The 21427-nt window shown below is 42.8% G+C and overlaps 1 protein-coding gene across 2 annotated transcripts; it reads left to right on the top strand.

The window, feature by feature from the left end:
* Positions 1-449: 449 nt before the first annotated feature.
* pheta1 (PH domain containing endocytic trafficking adaptor 1) lies at positions 450-4167 on the top strand. 2 transcript variants are annotated; one of them, XM_024415746.2, is made up of 3 exons: positions 450-602; positions 1054-1157; positions 1812-4167. In XM_024415746.2, the coding sequence occupies exon 3, from the start codon at positions 1835-1837 to the stop codon at positions 2675-2677; it is 843 nt and encodes a 280-aa protein (XP_024271514.1). In that variant the 5' UTR covers positions 450-602; positions 1054-1157; positions 1812-1834; the 3' UTR covers positions 2678-4167. The 2 variants fall into 2 exon arrangements, with proteins under 2 accessions (XP_024271514.1, XP_024271523.1); XM_024415755.1 differs by having other exon boundaries at positions 459-602; positions 1029-1157.
* The last annotated feature ends 17260 nt before the right edge of the window (positions 4168-21427 follow it).

The following is a 21427-nucleotide window of genomic DNA, read 5'->3' on the forward strand; positions in this document are numbered from 1 at the left end:
TGGGATTGATTTGCACTTTTCGCACCAAAGTACGTTCATCTCTAGAAGACAGAATGCATCTCCTTCCTGAGCGGTATGACAGCTGCGTGGTCCCATGGTGTTTATACTTGCGTACTATTGTTTGTACAGATGAACGTGGTACCTTCAGGCGTTTAGAAATTGCTCCCAAGGATGAACCAGACTTGTGGAGGTCTACAATTTGTTTTCTGAGGTCTTGGCTGATTTCTTTTGATGCACAAAGTAGATGTCCTAACCGACTATAGTCCTATAAGTATAGTTTGTTAACAAGAAATGTGTGGAGTGGTTGAAAAACGAGTTTTATTGTCTCCAACCTAAGTGTTTGTAAACCTCGGACTTCAACTTTCGGTCGTGACCAGCCTTACCCTCCAGTACAGTAGGTGGCAGTGTATGCACATGTCAGTTGGTAGTGATTTGCCAATAAAACTGAAAGAAGAACCTCCCGCACGGAGCGAGGGACAGCAAGTGTGCCTTCTGCTGGTTAGGGTGATGCTGTGTCGAAAGAACACGTGACTGAATAGGGTGAAAAAGGAATGAAAGGCTAAAGAGAAAAAGGTGAAAAAGAGCTCAAACAACACTGCAAGGTATGAGAAAAAAAACACTTGTGGAAATGGGACAATTGTATGTATGTATATATAATGTTATATATTTAAATGTCAGACATAGTATTAAGTATCCTGTTTTAAGGCGAGGAAACTGTATTTGCTGACGTTGGATAATTTTCACTGTCTGGACCAAAAACATTTAGCCAGTTAGCTAGGGGCATCAAGCTAGGTGTGTGTTTGCTAGCTAACGTTAGCTTTCTTTCAGTAGTTGGATTGGTTAGCTAGTACTGTTTTCAAGGGGAGTTATTGGTAACGTTGCATCCTTGTGCTGGTGACGTGTCCAATCTAAGCCATTGAAAGTATAGCTGGCTAACGTTATTCCTGAAACATTTATGTGTTGGTACTTAAAGGCCGTTTTTTTCTTTCCTGTGGTGTGAGACTGTCCTTTTGTTTTCGAAATTACAGTGTAAGATTTGCGGTGTTTTTCTAGCTCCAGCGGAGAGAAAGGGGATGGTGATTTCTGACCTGCGATGCTGTTGTGAGATCAAACAGGCCTGCGGTAAAGGGTTCACCAACTGGATATGAGAGAGATCTGTGAGTATATCCATAGTCTACATCCAGTCTTCGGCGCTATTGACTGAAAATGCTGTTAAATATAAAACGCTTTTTTTGCACCACTACCCTGTTGTGATACATAAGTCTAATCAGTGATATATTTTTTATCTGGAAAGGTTAAATATATATGGCAGATCACTCACTTTCACCTGTTCAATGAAATAACATCGGTGCCAATACGCCAGCGTTTCCCAAACTCGGTCCTCGGGATTTTTTTATATATATTTTTTTGCCCTAGCACTACACAGCTGATTCAAATAATCAAGTTGATGAGCTCCCCAGACTGCTGGCCTGGGCAAAAACCAAAACATGCACCCCTTGGGTTCCCCAGGACAGTGTTTGAGAAACGCTGCATTAAGCTAAGTTTCTCTAGCTAGCAGAGATCGTTACAGTGACCTCTTTCCTGACCCCTGTCTTTGTTCGCAAGCTACAGTACTTGTAAACTACAAATGGGCAGGTATAGGACTTGTGAGCTGTTTAATTTGTTTACAGTAGTCTAATCCTAGATGCCTCTGACCTTTGTTGTGCGAGGTGTGTATACCTAAACAATTGATTAATTCATCTTATTGATGAGCTGGACTAGTACCCAGATGCTGTATTGTGATTTATTTATTTTTTAAACATTTTTTTAAGAACACCCCTGTGGAGAAGGTGTGATGAAGCTGAATGAACGTAGTGTGGCTCACTATGCCACCTGCGACTCGCCGCCAGACAAGACAGGCTTCCTCTTCAAGAAGGGGGAGCGAAACACAGCCTACCATCGGCGTTGGTTGATCCTGAAGGGCAACATGCTGTTCTACTTTGAGGAGCGTGAGAGCCGGGAACCCATCGGCGTCATCGTGTTGGAGGGCTGCACCGTAGAGCTCTGCGAGTCAGCTGAGGAGTTCGCCTTTGCCATCAAGTTTGACTGCGCCAAGGCGCGTGTCTACAAGATGGCGGCGGAGAACCAAGCGGCCATGGAGTCGTGGGTTAAGGCTCTGTCGCGAGCCAGCTTCGACTACATGCGGCTGGTGGTGCGGGAGTTGGAGAGGCAGCTGGAAGAAATCCAGGAGGGGGCTGCTGGGCTGCAGGGCAGGTCCAAGTCCTCCAAGAAGGCTGGGGGGGTGGCACGCTCCAAATCAGGAGCATCATTCAGCGCTTCCCACGTGCCCTCTACCCAGGTTACAGGTGCAGCGCTCGCACAGGGTTCGGCTCATGCTCGCAGCCTTCAGGAGGAGGTGCAGCTCCCGTCAGGCACCTCTAAAGAGAACGGGGTGGCCTGGAGCAAGCCTTCTGCTCTGGTCAATGGGTTTGGTGAGGGCCCCCACTCTGGTGTGCAGTGGGAGGGAAATGGGAATGGAGGGGGCGATGGGTTCAGGCCTCCGCCCGTCCCTCCGCGCAGGAGGGGTGCATCTCTTGAGAGTCCTGTCTCCCCCGGGACTGGGTGCTTCTCCAAACTTCACGACTGGTACGGAAAAGAGGTGGCTGAACTGAGGGTGGAGTGGCTTCAGAGCCATTGAGGCGCCCCTCCCTCCCCCTCACCTCACAGCCAAGCTGTTAGCCATTATTAGAAAGGGCACTTGTCACTTCGCAGGATTGTTTCACCCCAAAATACCTTGATTTTAATGCCAGAGAGCGTGTCCTTAAAATTCCAAACCCTTGGGGCAGTCTGTGGAGCTGGTTGATTTTCTAAAAGCAGCACTTTCCTGGTATTTTTAGGTCTTGTGGGCCAGTGGGAATATGATGTGTTGTCCTATGACTGTCTGTCACTACATTTCTATGAGTCTATGGTACATTTTGGATGTTTATTTTTAAGGAAAATCTTTGTATTTACAGTCTTTTTTTGTTGTAGTTTTTTTCCAATCAGAAACTACGATCACTTATCACTTTCTCTATCGTTGTTGTGTTCTACCATTGTTATATTCACAAAAGAAAGGATGACCCCCTGATTGTTACTGAATTGAGTGTCTCTGACACATAATAGAAATCAGTACATATACATGGTTGAGAAAATGCATTTCATTCCATTTCATCGGAGGTTTTGAAAGGGGACCATAGAAGAATGAACACCGGTGCATTCATTCTTTATACCACATTAATTTTGCTCAAGCAATGGTTTACATATTTAGAACATTCTTCTCTCTCTTTTTAACCTGGGCCTTATGATTTTCCTCCCAAACCTGTCATTGACAGTAATCTAATAATAAGTGTAGGCCTACCCAATGCTTTTATCTGCCTTTCGTTTTTGCCAAACCACACCTTTTAGTGCAATTTTTGTTCGTTTGTGACAATGGCTCAATCCATTTGGCCAGATCTAACGCACAGTATTTTCATTAGTCACTTTTTTTAAATATACATTTACCTATAATGGAATAACCCAGTTTTAATTTGTTATATTTTTTAGGGGGGCCTTTTCTGTTTTCTGGTCATACCATACTAGACTGGTAGATTTAGACAAGTCTGTTACTTGTGCCAAACATATGGTAGGACAAGTAATGGAAAATCAATTTGTGGAAAGCCAGTAAAGATCCTGAACAGGCTACAGGTGGTTGGTATAGATGTGATTGTGACTGAGTGAATGATCAGTTGTATGTTATTAATTACTATGTTTAAAAAAAATCTGACACTAGGTGGACATTTGGTACTGAGTTACAGTTCCCTTTTTTAATTCTATGACATTTGGAGTATGTCAAATTATTGGATGAGACATTGCACAGCATGATACCTCTATATCCAGTGTGCTAAAAATGGAATGATGACAACCCAATGCTTCTTTATACTTTTGTAATCTGTTTGTGGTCAACTTCATGGAAAGAATACCAAAATATTTTAGTACACTACTGCCAGAAGAATGTCCTGTTTCCATGTGGCAAGATGGGATTGTGTCTAGAGACAGTAATGCAATTACCTTCAGCTGCTCACCCCTGAATGAATGAATGACTGAACTTATAATACTATGAGCATTACCTATAAGTAATTTAAACAAATCAATAAAAACAGCTGAAAGATTCTTGTTTTGTCCAGGTGTGTATCCTTGATTTCAATGTTCGAATGAATACAGTTGTTCATGTTGGGCTGTTTTCCTCTCTTGAATTGGAAACTTTTTTGATGCTAAACTGATGCCAGTTTCTGTGTTGGCAGCGTAGCCTAGTGGTTAGAACGTTGGACTAATAACTGAAAGGTTGCAAGATTGAATCCCCGAGCTGACAAGGTACAAACTGTCGTTCTGCCCCTGAACAAGGCAGTTAACTGTTCCTAGGCAGTCATTGAAAATAAAAATGTGTTCTTAACTGACTTGCCTAGTTAAAGGTATAACAATGTCTGTAGAATAAATGTGAATTTAATGTGAGCGAGGAAACTGAAATGGTTGGCATTAAATTCAACATCAGGTGACTAGTCCAGATGGGACAATAGGGTTGTGTTGTCTCTAAATTAAAGCAAAATGCTTCACTTTACCAGATGTCGCTACAAACTAATTTCTACTTTGCTATATTGTAAAAATTCATAAAAACCAAAATGTGCTTTTGGATCTTAAATTAAGGTTAGAGTTGTGGGTCAATTCGTTTAGCAGTGTGGTTCATTTTAAGGTTAGGTTTAAAATCACATTTTAAGAAGGTACATTGTAGAAATAGGGGGGTTTATGACTTTAACTACTGACGACCGAGGTGTATGGAATGGGTAGTCGGGCCTAATTTCTAGTCCTTTTAATTTATCAATACATATATTATAGAGATGATTAAAACACTATGACCGAATCTACATTGACAATTTATTACATTTTTGTATTTATTAGTGTTACAAGGACTTATTGTATTTTTTTTGTTTCCAATCCTCCGTTGTTGTTCCAGTCTTGTAAAAAAGTGTCCTACCTGAACGACTTCAAACCTGTCGCGCTCACCTCGTTCATCATGAAAACCTTTGAGAGCCTGGTACTGTCCCCTCTCTAAACCATCACTGATGCCTCCCTTGACCCACTGCAGATCGCCTACAGACCTAACAGGTCTGTGGACAACGCTGTCAACATGGGCCTACACTACATCCTCAAACACCTCGATAACCCAAAGACGTATGCAAGGATATTGTTATTGGACTTCAGCTCTGCGTCAATACCATCATCCCAGAACTGCTACAAAACAAAACTCCCAGCTGAATGTGTCCAGCGCTATCTGTCAGTGGATGACTGACTTCCTGACAAACGGGCCACAACACGTGAAGATGGGAAAACACCTTTCTGACTATCTTTCTGCTCTCACCTCTACTGCAATGACTGCACCTCCAACAACGCATCTGTCAAACTACTCAAGTTTGCAGATGACACCACTGTTCGGTCTCATGACTCACGGTGAAAGTCCATGTACCGTGGAGAGGTCAACTGGCTGGTGGCCTGGTGCAATAGCTTCATACGATATCATCCTGATCTCGCATTCTCTTTCACTACACAGATGTATCAGGATAACCTGTGTAGCAAAATGGAATGTGAGCTTGCGAGATCAGGATGACCCGTGTAGCGAAATGGAATGTGAGCGTGCGAGATCAGGATGACCCGTGTAGCAAAATGGAATGTGAGTGTGTGAGATCAGGATGACCCGGGTAGCGAAATGGAATGTGAGCGTGCGAGATCAGGATGACCCGTGTAGCGAAATGGAATGTGAGCTTGCGAGATCAGGATGACCCGTGTAGCGAAATGGAATGTGAGCGTGCGAGATCAGGATGACTCAAGACTAATGGTACAGTCGCAATAACTTGGAACTCAACAGACAAAACTGTGGAGATGGTGGTTGACTTCAGAAAACACCCCCACCGTCTCTCCCTCCTCAATGTTCTCCCAAGTCATAGACTGTTCTCTCTGCTACCGCACGGTACCGGTACCCCCTGTATGACGCTTCATTATTGTTAATTTATTGTGTTAAAATTTAGTTTATTAAGTGAATATTTTCTTAAAACGAAATTGTTGGTTAAGGGCTTGTAAGTAAGCATTTCATGTTAAGTCTATACCTGTTGTATTCGGCAAATACAATTTGATTTGAAGATTGATGGCACTGCTGAATCATAAAAATTCCTGGGGACCATAATCTCCCACAACTTCAAGTGGGAGGACAACCAAGAAGGCAACATCACAGCAGTCACCAAGAAGGCAACATCACAGCAGTCACCAAGAAGGCACACACCAGCAGATACATGTATTACCTACTTGTGACAGCTTAAAAAACTCAATGTCTCCCAGTCAAGCCTGACCTGGTTTTACGCATCAATCGTTGAGTCCATCCTCACCTCCTCCATCAGAGTCTGGCTTGGGTCTGCGTCTGCCCGCTACAAGGGCAAACTGCCACGCATTGTTCTGTCTGCAGAGGGTCATGCACCTAGCTCCAGAGCAAGGAAGCGTGCAGGAAAGAAGAAAAAAATGAACCTCTGGCAGGCAGTTCAAGTCACTCATGACCAGAACCACACCACCTGAAAACATCCTATGGACTATGCACTCTATGCTGCACACTGCATCAAGCATTCTCTGAACGGTAGCCTACACAGAAATAACTGCGCTATACTGCATTTGCACTTCTGCATTTAGATATATTCATATTGATACTGCACATTTGTACATCCACTGTATATCAACTGTGTATACCCACAGTATATTTGTATATCTACTAATTCTCTTATAGCTCTATGCTCACTCTACCTAGTTGTTGGTCTGAAGCCAAAAAAGGAAGGAAATTCACGAGCACCACAATGTCTATTCCATCCATGCTCTACCAAGGTTTTCCAGCACACAGCTTTGACCTACTACAGTAGCTATGTTGGTATTGTACTTCAAACCGTGTGTAGGCAGGTTGCTTAGGATTCAAACCTTCTCAAACAGCCTAGTTCATACTCTTAGAGGAGGTGTTTCCACAAGAATGCCATTTGTACTGCATGCAAGGTAAAGTATTGGATTCTTCACACACCACAGTAAGACATTATCCCATTAAGCTACAGTGAGGGAAAAAAGTATTTGATCCCCTACTGATTTTGTACGTTTGCCCACTGACAAAGAAATTATCGGTCTATAATTTTAATGGTAGGTTTATTTGAACAGTGAGACAAAAAGCATGTCAAAAAGCATGTCAAAAATGTTATAAATTGATTTGCATTTTAATGAGGGAAATAAATATTTGACCCCCTCTCAATCAGAAAGATTTCTGGCTCCCATGTGTCTTATACAGGTAACGAGCTGAGATTAGGAGAACACTCTTAAAGGGAGTGCTCCTAATCTCAGTTTGTTACCTGTATAAAAGACACCTATCCACAGAAGCAATCAATCAATCAGATTCCAAACTCTCCACCATGACCAAGACCAAAGAGCTATCCAAGGATGTCAAGACCATCGCCAAGCAGCTTGGTGAGAAGGTGACAACAGTTGGTGCGATTATTCGCAAATGGAAGAAACACAAAAGAACTGTCAATCTCCCTCGGCCTGGGGCTCCATGCAAGATCTCACCTCGTGGAGTTGCAATGATCATGAGAACGGTGATGAATCAGCCCAGAACTACGCGGGAGGATCTTGTCAATGATCTCAAGGCAGCTGGGACCATAGTCACCAAGAAAACAATTGGTAACACACTATACCGTGAAGGACTGAAATCCTGCAAGGTCCCCCTGCTAAAGAAAGCACATATACATGCCCGTCTGAAGTTTGCCAATGAACATCTGAATGATTCAGAGGACAACTGGGTGAAAGTGTTGTGGTCAGATGAGACCAAAATGGAGCTCTTTGGCATCAACTCAACTCGCCGTGTTTGGAGGTGGAGGAAATGAATGTCAAACATGGAGGTGGAAACATTATGCTTTGGGGGTGTTTCTCTGCTAAGGGGACAACTTCACCACATCAAAGGGACGATGGACGGGACCATGTACCGTCAAATCTTGGGTGAGAACCTCCTTCCCTCAGCCAGGGCAGTGAAAATGGGTCATGGGTGGGTATTCCAGCATGACAATGACCCAAAACACACGGCCAAGGCAACAAAGGAGTGGCTTAAGAAGAAGCACATTTAAGGTCCTGGAGTGGCCTAGCCAGTCTCCAGTCCCTAATCCCAAAGAAAATCTGTGGAGGGAGCTGAAGGTTTGAGTTGCCAAACGTCAGCCTCGAAACCTTAATGACTTGGAGAAGATCTGCAAAGAGGAGTGGGACAAAATCCCTCCTGAGATGTGTGCAAACCTGGTGGCCAACTACAAGAAACGTCTGACCTCTGTGATTGCCAATAAGGGTTTTGCCACCAAGTACTAAGTCATGTTTTGCAGAGGGGTCAAATACTTATTTCCCTCATTAAAATGCAAATCAATTTCTAACATTTTTGACATGGATTTTTTTGTTATTCTGTCTCTCACTGTTCAAATAAACCTACCATTAAAATTATAGACTGATAATTTCTTTGTAAGTGGGAAAAAGGTACAAAATCAGCAGGGGATCAAATACTTTTTCCCCTCACTGTACCTTTTTAAAGTTTTTTTTTTAAAATTAAATGAAAGCTAGTTTAGCTTTTATACTTACTGTCACATCTTCTCCTGCTCCGCCCTCTGGTGTTCATCCGGTGTCTCCTTAACCTGCAGTTACTCCCCCTGTACACTCTCTCTCTCTCTCTCCCTCTCTGTGTGATTGTGGGGTTGGAAACAGGTGTTTTGGAGTCAGAGCAGATGCAACTCGTTCCATAATCAACACCTCTACAAATACTCAATCCTGCCACTTCCACTCTGCCAGATCGTAATCTCTGCTCAGTCAGTTATTATTCTAGCCATGTATGATTAGGCAAGATCCTGTTACGCTGTTGTGCCTGTTTCCCTGCCTCACACGGTTTATCCTCTCATTGCAGTTACCGCTCTCTCTGTCTCCTGTTCCACATCTACCATGCTCTGGATTTTATTCACCATCACTACCTTGGATTCCCCTCAGGACCTGTTCACCCTGTTCTACTCAGCCAACTCCAACCTCAGTCTCCACATCTGTTTTTCTGCAACTCATCTGAGCTTCCGCGGATCTGCACTCCATATCGCTCTGTGTAACAAATATTTTGGTTCATTCATCCCCGTGTCCTCATCTGAGTCTGCTCTTGGGTTCCCCCGTGTCCTCATCTGAGTCTGCTCTTGGGTTCCCCCGTGTCCTCATCTGAGTCTGCTCTTGGGTTCCCCCGTGTCCTCATCTGAGTCTGCTCTTGGGTTCCCCGTGTCCTCATCTGAGTCTGCTCTTGGGTTCCCCCGTGTCCTCATCTGAGTCTGCTCTTGGGTTCCCCGTGTCCTCATCTGAGTCTGCTCTTGGGTTCCCCGTGTCCTCATCTGAGTCTGCTCTTGGGTTCCCCGTGTCCTCATCTGAGTCTGCTCTTGGGTTCCCCCGTGTCCTCATCTGAGTCTGCTCTTGGGTTCCCCCGTGTCCTCATCTGAGTCTGCTCTTGGGTTCCCCCGTGTCCTCATCTGAGTCTGCTCTTGGGTTCCCCCGTGTCCTCATCTGAGTCTGCTCTTGGGTTCCCCCGTGTCCTCATCTGAGTCTGCTCTTGGGTTCCCCCGTGTCCTCATCTGAGTCTGCTCTTGGGTTCCCCCGTGTCGCTCCGCTCAACACATACAAGACCATCAGGCATGATTGAGCTGTTTTGTCTTGTAGTATTCTGGTGCATGGCTGTATTTCCTTAAACCTTTATTATAGCAATACATGTCATTTCAATAAATGATCATAACATCCTTTTTTGGTCAATAGGTGCCCAACATAACAGGTGGTAGGTAGTGTGTTGGAGACAGATGTCTGCTAGCTGTTAGCTTACCTGTGTAATATTGACAAAAGCTCAGAACCACTTGTGTTTCAAACATAGTCTTGTTTTATCAATTGCTGTACTGATCAATGGACTGTTCATTACCTTTGTCAATAATGTGTAGCTTCAAGTTATATGTGTACTTTTTCTTTCTTCAATAAAGACAACGCAGCAATGCACATTTACAATAGGCCTATATCTAAAAATACATACAGCCAAATGTGGAATGCCTTGACACAGCCACTAACTGTGGTATATTGGCCATATACCACAAACCCCTGAGGTGCCTTATTGCTATTATAAACTGGTTACATAATTAGAAGAAAAAAATAAATGTTTTGTCATACCTGTGGTGTACACTTCAACAGTGTTTACCAATCCTGGTCCTGGGACCTCACTGGTTACAAATTGTAACTATGCAATAGACTAGAATCATGATTTAACTAGTTAAAAGCTGATTTGTAATTCATATATACAGAAATCAAATACAAATTTAAACAGTACACCACTACACTTCCTATGTGTATCATGTAAATACTCTAAAACCAATTCATCTCAATATCTAATTTCCTTAATCTGCATTGATCTGAGGACACAGGATAATGTGTAGTATTTCATCAAATGAGAGACTTAATTTCAACCAGTAGAGAATGTGAAACGCCTTTCTGAACGACGTTCATTATCTAAGTGTTATAAATAGATAATACATGCATTATAAATATATTATAAATACAAGTTAAATATGTACTGCAATGCACATCTGGTGTGCATTATAAAAACAGAGGAAGAAAGAGGATGTGGTGATAGAGGTGTAGAAGACAGAAAGGGAAAGAGGTAAGAACAGAGGAGCAGGGAAGACAGCATATGATTAATGAATCACAGTGCTAGAATTAATATACTCTCAGTTCATCACAATTACATAAGTGTCCCTAGTGGCGTCTCCTAACCAGCCTTGGGCTCCCAGTCGGCCCAAAGGTTATCTTAAGAGCCGGTGAGGTGGCGATGACGGGACTGGGAGTTGGCATCCTCTCTCACATCAAAACATACCTGCACACGAGAGACAGATGGAGAGAGAGAGCATGCTTAAGCCTTGTTTTTAAAAAATATTTTATTCTAACACTGCCAGTCATCATAATCATCAGGAGGTGAAATGCAAAACTGACCTTGGATCATTAACTCTGGGACTATTACATCTCTATCTAAAGCATCTCTTTAATAATATTTCCTGTTGACCCGACCAGGTGACCTCTGCTCATGCAATGCCCTCTATGTAGCCAGTTCAGAGGCAAGAGGGGTTTACCGTTGCAGCTGATATAACCTAGAGGATTTAGGGGGAAGAGGGGTGAAGTGAAGGAGAGAGACTAATATTGAGAATATAAGGTAGTTAAAGAGACAGTGTTCTAAAGGAATCTGTGTGTGTGGCCTCACCTGGTGTCCACACTAAGTGGCTGAAGGGTACCCTATACTGAAAATTGATTTTTGTTTTAGATTCCGTCTCTCACAGTTGAAGTGTACCTATGATTAAAAAAATTACAGGCCTCTCTACATGCGTTGTAAGTAGGAAAACCTGCAAAATCGGCAGTGTGTCAAATACTTGTTCTCCCCACTGTATACACCTGAGTCTGCTTACCGCACAACACATTAATCAGATTGATACATGCGTGTGTAATAGGGTGTCTAATTGTTCTAATTCTTTTCAATATGGGTGACCTAAAATAGCCTGTTTTGTTTTTGTACAGACATCACCCTGACCTAAACAGCACCCATCTGAAAAGTAGAAATCAAAGGGAGAGAAACTGGGAATTGAAATACTGCAGTTGACACAGCTAAGTAAATGGAACAACACTCTTAAATATATATATATATATATAGGATCCACCCCTTTATTTTCAATTTTCACCTAAAATGACATACACAAACCTAACTGCCTGTAGCTAAGGCCCTGAAGCAAGGATATGCATATTCTAAACACTTTGAAGTTTGTAGAAATGTGAAAGGAATGTAGTAGAATATAACTCTTTAGATCTGGTAAAAGATAATACAAAGAAAAAAAAAACGTTTTTGTGTATTTTTTTGTACCATCATTTTGAAATGCAAGAGAAAGGGCATAACGAATTATTCAAGCCCAGGCGCAATTTAGACTTTGGCCACTAGGTGGCAGCACTGTATGTGTAAAGTTTTAGAGTGATCCAGTGAAATCCTGCATATCTGTTCAAAATGTTATATCAAGACTGCCCAAATATGCCTAATGGGTTAATTCATGCATTTTCAAGTTCATAATTGTGCACTCTCCTCAAACAATAGCATGGTATTATTTCACTGTAATAGCTACTGTAAATTGGACAGTGCAGTTAGATTAACAAGAATTTAAGCGTTCTGCCCAAATCAGATATGTCTATGTCCTGGGATTTTTTGTTTGTTTCTTACAACCTCATGCTAATCACATTAGCCTACGTTAGCTCAACCGTCCCACGGACGGGACACCGATCCTGAACAAGTTTTTTAAAAGAGCCTGTGGTTGTGCATAGTGTAGTCTATGGTGTTGCCAGGGTACAGCACCCTCTTTGAAGAAGTACGTGGTGAAGATCTCCCACACACAGATTGCCTCTCTTGCTGTGTTATTGGACTAGCAAACAATCTGCAACACACACGATACAATACAATTTTAATAGCCTAAACCTAAACCCGGTTGCTAAACGGAAAATGGTCATTGGCGCCATTGGAACATTAGACTAACCCCGCAGTTACTCACGGGTTCATAGAAACCCCCTTGAAACCAATAGTTCCAAGGACGTTGCCTATTTATAATCCAATTGTCAGAAAGTGCCCTGCATGTATCCGAAAACCAAACCATCCTCCCCAGCTCCCGATCCATCAAACCCAAACTAGCTCCCAAAGCAACTGGAACCTTCGTCAATCCACCCAAGCAGCAAGCGAATTGAGACGACTCGATTGCGAAGTTAAACTATACATTTTCTTTATTTAAGGAGAGTAGGGCGCAGTTAAAACCAATTCAGGAAAAAATGATTTTTAGTGCACAAAATGTTTTCCCACTTCACAAGAGTATCTCTCCCCCTTTTTTCTCTTTTTTTGTTGTTGAATTTTACCCATTTTTCTCCCCAATTTCGTGGTATCCAATTGTTTAGTAGCTACTATCTTCTCTGATCGCTACAACTCCCGTACGGGCTCATTGCCAAAGCACAGCCCCCACACCACTAGAGGGATATCTTCAACCATTAACTTACTACAGTGAGACAAGGCCAAGTATAGCCCACAAAGATCTCCCCCACGGCACAAACCCACGGGGGGCGCCAACCCGGACAGGAAGATCACATCAGTGACTCAACCCACTCAAGTGATGCACCCCTCCAAGGGACGGCATGGAAGAGCACCAGAAAGCCAGTGGCTCAGCCCCCATCATAGGGTTAGAGGCAGATAATCCCAGCGGAGAGAGAGGAACCGGCCAAGCAGAGACAACAAGCTTAGTGAGACTATCATTTGTGTTTCAACACCTCTTAACCTCCTATTCCATTCATCACATAAAGGTGAGTCACCGAAGTTAAATGAAGAAGCAGTCAGCTTCTCAGGTAAGTTATGCTTACTCCCCTCAGGGGCAGCAGGGACAGGAGATACATCTACAGGAAACAGGTAAGCAATGCGCATACCACTTTTTAATCTCCCATGACGATACATTTCTGACTGTAACTGTTATTCTTCTAGATGACACAGGCGTACACCTCTGAATTTCAGCTCTCACAAGAAGTTCTTATGGAAACCGGGAATCTTCTGGACACTGGGATTCTTCAGGCCTATCTACCAAAATGGTCTGAGCACCAAGGTGATCTAGGAAACTTCTGAGTCCCGGTAACTCTTGGTAGTTCACCAGGGGGCAATGTTACAGGTTGTCTATGAAAACCATAAAGTTCCTCTTTTCCGGTTATCAACATCAGTTGGGATCTCTTTCTCTTCCAGGGTGCTCCTGAGTGGCGCAGCGGTCTAAGCACTTCATCTCAGTGATAGAGGCATCACTACAGACCCTGGTTCGATTCCAGGCTGTATCACAACAGGCCGTGATTGGGAGTCCCATAGGGCGCACAATTGTCCCAGCGTCTTCTGGGTTAGGGTTTGGCCGGGGTAGGCTGTCATTGTAATAAGAATTTGTTCTTAACTGACTTCCCTAGTTAAATAAAGGTTAGAAATAAAACATAAAATGAAATCTCATAAGCCTCTTTGATAGCAGGATGAACTTGTAGTGTGCTCAGGAAGCCTTCACCTCCTTTCTCTTCCCAGGCCATCAGCCTTCTCACCACAGAAGTGTTTGTACCGACTAGGATAGAGACTTCATGGCCGGGTTTGATAAAGCAACACAAGTGCTTCTATGGGCTCCACTACACCTACTACTGATCCTGAAAACTTCAACAACAAATAGCCATCATAGGGGTGGGTATTGCACTGAGCTAAGGCTCCAAGTGTTCAATGGGATTTAATGGAGTCAAGTACTTGTAAAAGGATATGTAGGGTGATCTGAGACACGCTATCTAGCTTTAGCATAGATGCCTTCAATCTGTACAGAAACAACAGCGCTAGGGCCAACTCACCCGGTAAGAACAATAGTATATATTTAGCTTCTTCACGTTTTTGTTGCACATGGTGAAACTTATCTTCACTGATGCCGTCAGGCCGCTCCTTTACTGGGTACCGCTGTAGTTTCCTATTGACCGTTTCTGGCTGATGAGACGCTTGTTGACTTTCCTCAAATTTTCTTCACCCTCACAGTCTCGTTTGAAGTGTCCATCCTCTCCACATTTATAGCAAAAGATGCCAGGTCGGCCTTTATCCTTAGTGGGACCTTGAGATGCATCAGCGTTCTTCCTTCTGACTTTGAATGCGGAATCTGTCTTCTGAGTGAGCGTGTCAGGCTTACCTGTGGTGACAGCAGCAGACCTAAGACGAGTCATCTCAGTTTTCAAACCATTCAGTTCTTTCCTCAGCAGCTTCATGTCACTGACTTCTGTGGGTGCAGCAACAACTGGAGTGAGAGCTGATGACAACACTTGTGAGAACAGTCCTGTCTTGAAGCATATCTTCCTCCTCCCTTACCTTGTGAAGCAGCTCAGAGAAGGTAGATGGATCACGCAGCTTGTAGGTCATCCGTATGCGAAGAGCAACCATGTCATGCGACAGTGCACGTCTCACCTGTTCAATGCGGTTGCTATTCATCTCAGACAGTTAAATTACACCTTTTCATAGCACACTGTGCAGCAGTTTGTTCAATCTCAGCAGATATGCAGTAAGTTTCTGTCCCTCCTGGAACATGTTTCTGAACCTTGCCATCAGACAAGATGCACTTTCAGTGGCTACAGTTAAGAGCATTCATGTAATCAGTAGCAGTAGCTGTGGGATTTCCAATCTTCAAAAACCTCACAATGTCAGCAGCAGAACCTTTATGCTTTCAAGTATTCTCTGCTTCTTCACATTAACACTACATTGTCATTCATCCAGCAGATGAGTGGTCTGCTCAGCCCAAGCATCATACTCCTCTTCTCCACTGGGAGTAGGCTTCACACCAGAGAACATGCGTAACTTTCAGTAACTTTGCATCTCAGTAGCCGCACGGTGACATTTCTCCACCAATGAACTAATGGCACTAACCAATGCAGTGTTTAGATCAACAAAAGCGGAGGGACTTATCAGACCTGTAACATCTGCAACAGTCTTCCCTTCATTTCTCGGAAATGACAGCAGCTTAGACTGAAATCTTCACCCTCAGCAGGAGATGCAGGTGATGCAACAATGACACGCACAGGCCAGGGACCAACCTCTCCAGGTATCCCTACAACATCTGCTAATACGATCTTAGTCACATCCTGTGACCCCTCAACCAAGACATAGTGCTTTTTACCAGAAGCATACGGGCATCAATTGCGCACCAAAGCCTTCCCAAAAGGTTTGACATGACTGAGGGCTTCATTATCAGACACTTGGCTGAAGAAATCTGTGTCAAATAACTGGATTTCTATTGATGGGTACACGTTTTTTTGAATGGATCGGATGAGGAAAGGAGGAGGGGTTGCAATTGATGTGAAATACGAGTTTAACACCTCTGAAATTATCTTGATCACCAAAGCCAAACATTTTGAATTGCTTGCGGTTAAAACAAACATATATAAGGATTCCCACATCACTGTAGTCGGCTGCTAAAGACCGCCCTCGGCTTCAGGAGATGCAATAAACTCTCTTTCTGATGTTCTGCACAAGTTAAATGACTGAATTCATTATTTTAGGAGATTTGAACTGGGACATACTTGCATCTGTATCAGACTCTTTTAAAGAACTGTGTGACTCTCTGCATCTCACTCAATTAATTAATGCGCCTACAAGACTGAATACCAGAGCACCTGACAAATCAGCGCACCTGGACATTATTCTAACGAATACCCCTCAAATACACACGGACTGGGATATTCTGTAATGATGTCAGTGATCACTGTGCAATTGCTTGTGTTAGAAATACAAAAATGACCAAATCCAAACCCCGTTATATTTTTAAAAGACATTTTAGACAGTTTGAAGAGCAAACGTTCTTACATGATCGGTATCATAATATTGACAGAGTAAGTCTGATTCATATTTTTATATGAAATTTGTGTGGATTTGTGATAAGCATGCCCCTGTGAAGAAATATAGAACCAGTGGAAGGGACAATCCCTGGTTTTCAGATAACTTGGCAGAATTAAGTAGAAAGAGAAATATCTATTGGGCTCAAGCTAGACATACAAATGCTCCTGTTGACTGGGCCTCCTTCAGAGCGCTAAGAAACAAATGCACAGGATTGATCAGCAAGTCCAAATCAAATTACTACTTAAATGCAGTCGCAGAAAACCTAAACAACCCTGCCAAGTTCTGGAAGTTAATCAAATCAGTGTCAGGTTATAATGTATTCTCTGGTCTTCCTGACCATTTAATGATGGATTCTAATGAAGTGAAGGATAAAGCCCATATTGTAGGGGTTGTTAACAATCACTTCATATCTGCTGGTTCAGTTTGTTGATAATGGTGGGGTCCAGGCCTCTAATGTAATCTCCAGTTAGTCAACTAAGATGTAGGCCCTCATGTGAACCATTTTAACTTTGAGACAGTTTCTTATACTGAGGTCTATGCAGCACTAAAGGCTATAGAAACTAAAAAGTCTGCAGTTCCAGACAACCTGGACGCCTACCTCTTAAAGATAGCAGCTGGTATTATTACTGAATCTGTGGCTCACATTTTCAACTTGAGTCTCTTGACCAATTCCATACCCAGCATTTTGAAATCAGTGTATGTCCTCCCAGTGCTAAAGGGAGATCCCTCAGATGCTAATAACTATCATCATCTCTCTAAACTCCCTATCCTGGCCAAAGTCTATGAATCCCTAGTAAAAAAATGTCTTAATTGAAAAGAACATACTGAGAGGTGTTCAGTCTGGCTTTAGGTCGGGGCACAGCACCACTACTGCAGCTATAGCAGTGGCAAATGACACCATTAATGCACTTGATAAATGTTTGTGGATTTATCAAAGGCCTTTGATTCAGTTGACCATGAATTGTTGCTAGCTCAGTAACATTGAGCTCAGTAAAAGGGCAGTAAATTGGTTTAGGAACTATCTTTCTGACAGAACGCAATGTGTTATAAACCGGTACTGACAATCACAAGTCTAACTTTCTTGAGATTAATAGAGATGTGCCCCAGGGTTCCATTTTAGCTCCTGTGTTGTTCTCAATTTTTATTAATGATTTGGGAAATGGGATGCAACCAGCAAAGTTACATCTATATGCAGATGATAGTCATATATTCATGTGCTCCTTCTCTGGTCCAGACTGCTTTTCAGTCACTGCAGGCCTCCCTTTATGGTCTCAAACTGGTCTTGAATGTACAAAAAATGTAATTCATGACCTTTACCAGAGCTAGAACTCTGCCAGAGAACATTAGCATTGTCACATCAGGTGGCTTATCCATAGAAAAAAGTGTCATCCTACAAATACCTAGGTATTTGGTTGGATGACAAGTTATCCTTTAAAGTTCATGTGGATAATCTTGTGACAAAGCTTAAATTTAAATTGGGTTTTTATTTTTGTAATAAGGCTTGCTTCCCGCTTATGGCTAGAAAGAAGTTTGTTCAGGCCACGTTTCTCTCTGTAATTGATTATGGTGACTTGTTGTATATGCATGCAGCCTTCTCTGTCCTACAGAGACTGGACTCTATTTATTGCATCTTTGCACTTTATTACAAATGCCAAGTCACTCACCCACCATTGCACATTGTACCAAATGGTAGGTTGGACCTCACTTTATATGCACAGAAAGATACATTTGAATGTGTTCATCTACAAAGCCCTTTATGGGAAAACTCCCTCTTTACCTCTGTAGACTGGTCTCCTTCACCACCAGCAGTTACCATACCCAGTCTGCTAGGTGTTACTACTAAATGTCCCCAAGACATTCACAGTATTAGGCAAGACTGCCTTTTCATCTTTCATTCATGTGCACCAGATGCATGGAATAATCTACAGTCATGGCCAAGTTTTGAGAATGACACAAATATTAATTTCCACAAAGTTTCAGTGTCTTTAGATATTTTTGTCAGATGTTACTATGGAATACTGAAGTATAATTACAACATTTCATAAGTGTCAAAGGCTTTTATTGACAATTACATGAAGTTGATGCAAAGAGTCAATATTTGCAATGTTGACCCTTCTTTTTCAAGACCTCTGCAATCCGCCCTGGCATGCTGTCAATTAACTTCTGGGCCACATCCTGACTGATGGCAGCCCATTCTTGCATAATCAATGCTTAGAGTGTGTCACAATTTGTGGGTTTTTGTTTGTCCACCCGCCTCTTGAGGATTGACCACAAGTTCTCAATGAGAAGGGCCTCCCGGGTGGTGCAGTGGTTTAAGGGCGCTGTATTGCAGCGCCAGCTGTGCCATCAGAGACTCTGGCTTCGCGCCCAGGCTCTGTCATAACCGGCCGCGACCGGGAGGTCCGTGGGGCGACGCACAATTGGCCTAGCGTCGTCCGGGTTAGGGAGGGCTTGGCCGGTAGGGATGTCCTTGTCTCATTGCGCTGGGTGCAGTGCATGCTAACCAAGGTTGCCAGGTGCACGGTGTTTCCTCCGACACATTGGTGCGGCTGGCTTCCAGGTTGGATGTGCGCTGTGTTAAGCAGTGTGGCTTGGTTGGGTTGTGTATCGGAGGATGCATGACTTTCAACCTTCGTCTCTCCCGAGCCCGTACGGGAGTTGTAGCTACTAAAAACAATTGGATACCACGAAATAGGGGGAAAATTCACAAAAAAAAGAAGAAGTTCTCAATGGGATTAAAGTCTGGGGGTTTCCTGACTATGGACCCAAAATATTGATGTTTTGTTCCCCGAGCCACTTAGATGGCAATTTGCATCTACTCCATCATGGTTTGAAAAGGCATTGTTCGTCACCAAACTGTTCCTGGATGGTTGGGAGAAGTTGCTCTTGGAGGATGTCTTGGTACCATTCTTTATTCATGGCTGTGTTCTTAGGCAAAATTGTGAGTGAGCCCACTCCCTTGGCTGAGAAGCAACCCCACACATGATGGATGCACATCAGGATGCTTTACTGTTGGCATGACACAGGACTGATGGTAGCACTCACCTTGTCTTCTCTGGACAAGCTTTTTTCCGGATGCCCCAAACAATCAGAAAGGGGATTCATCAGAGAAAATGACTTTACCCCAGTCCTCAGCAGTCCAATCCCTGTACCTTTTGCAGAATATCAGTCTGTCCCTGATGTTTTTCCTGGAGAGAAGTGGCTTCTTTGCTGCCCTTCTTGACACTAAGCCATCCTCCAAAAGTCTTCACCTCACTGTGCGTGCAGATGCACTCACACCTCAATGCACTCACACCTGCCTGCTGCCATTCCTGAGCAAGCTCTGTACTGGTGGTGCCCCGATCCCGCAGCTGAATCAACTTTAGGAGACGGTCCAGGTGCTTGCTGGACTTTATTGGGCACCCTGAAGCCTTCTTCACAACAATTGAACCGCTCTCCTTGAAGTTCTTGATGATCTGATAAATGGTTGATTTAGGTGCAATCTTACTGGCAGCAATATCCTTGCCTGTGAAGCCCTTTTTGTGCAAAGCAATGATGACGGGACGTGTTTCCTTGCAGGGAACCATGGTTGACAGAGGAAGAACAATGATTCCAAGCACCACCCTCCTTTTGCAGCTTCCAGTCTGTTATTCAAACTCATTCAGCATGACAGAGTGATCCGCAGTGTCCTCGTCAACACTCACGCCTGTGTTAACGAGAGAATCACTGACATGATGTCAGCTGGTCCTTTCGTGGCAGGGCTGAAATGCAGTGGAAATGTTTTTTGGGGGATTCAGTTCATTTGCATGGCAAAGAGGGACTTTGCAATTAATTGCAATTGATCTGATCAGTCTTCATAACATTCTGGAGTAGATGCAAATTGCCATCATACAAACTGAGGCAGCAAACTTTGTGAAAATTAATATTTGCGCCATTCTCAAAACTTTTGGCCACGACTGTACAATCCATGCTTCATCTAGATATGTTAAGTGACACTGAATGAATTTAAGAAAATTATGGGAGACTGTTACAGAGGAGTGTAAATGCTTTTTTTTTAGGCTGGATCATGTTGTATGTTTTAATTATGTAATGTATTGATTGTAATGTATTGATTGAACCTGCCTTCTTGGCCAGGTTTCCATTGAAAAAGAGACTATGGGTCTCAATGGGCTTTTCCTGGTTAAATAAAGGTTAAATAAAATAAATACAATTCAGTTCTTCATCTGTGACTTCAGACACATTACTCTGTACAACAATATTGTGTGAAGCTACCTTCTGCTCGGTGCACCAAGCTACAATCTCATCAACCTCCATGTTGATGAGATCAATTGAGCGGGGTGGATTAGACGTTTGGAAATTGCTCCCAAGGATGAACCAAACTTGTGGAGATCTACAATTAATTCACAGCACTAACAACTAGCAATTTAATACAGTGACTCAGTGTAGAAGCTTAGTTGTTAGTGATAATATGTATGCAAAATACACAATATCATTCAAGGAAAACAAATTAAATAATATCCCAGACGAGCCCCCAAAATGTAACACTCTTACCAAAGGCTCAGTTAAATTAATACAGTAGTATGGTGAAAAATACCTCTCAGTACATAATAAACCTGGTATAACTTAACTCGCGAGGGAAAAACTAAAGAGACCAGGGTTCTTACCTGCAGATAGAATATTTATATAGAAATAATGCATTATGAATGATACACTTGCAAACAATCTGCAATACAAACACGATACAATACAATTTTAATAGCCTAAACCTAAACCCGGTTGCTAAACTGAAAATGGTCGTTGGCGCAGTTGGAGCTCAAAAAAAACCCACAGGTAGTCGCGGTTTCTAAAATATTAACCTATTAATCTTCTTTATTTAAGGTAAGTAAAGTAGGGTGCTGT

The sequence above is a fragment of the Oncorhynchus tshawytscha genome, linkage group LG04 (genome assembly GCF_018296145.1).
Source record: "Oncorhynchus tshawytscha isolate Ot180627B linkage group LG04, Otsh_v2.0, whole genome shotgun sequence".
Lineage (NCBI taxonomy): Eukaryota > Metazoa > Chordata > Actinopteri > Salmoniformes > Salmonidae > Oncorhynchus > Oncorhynchus tshawytscha.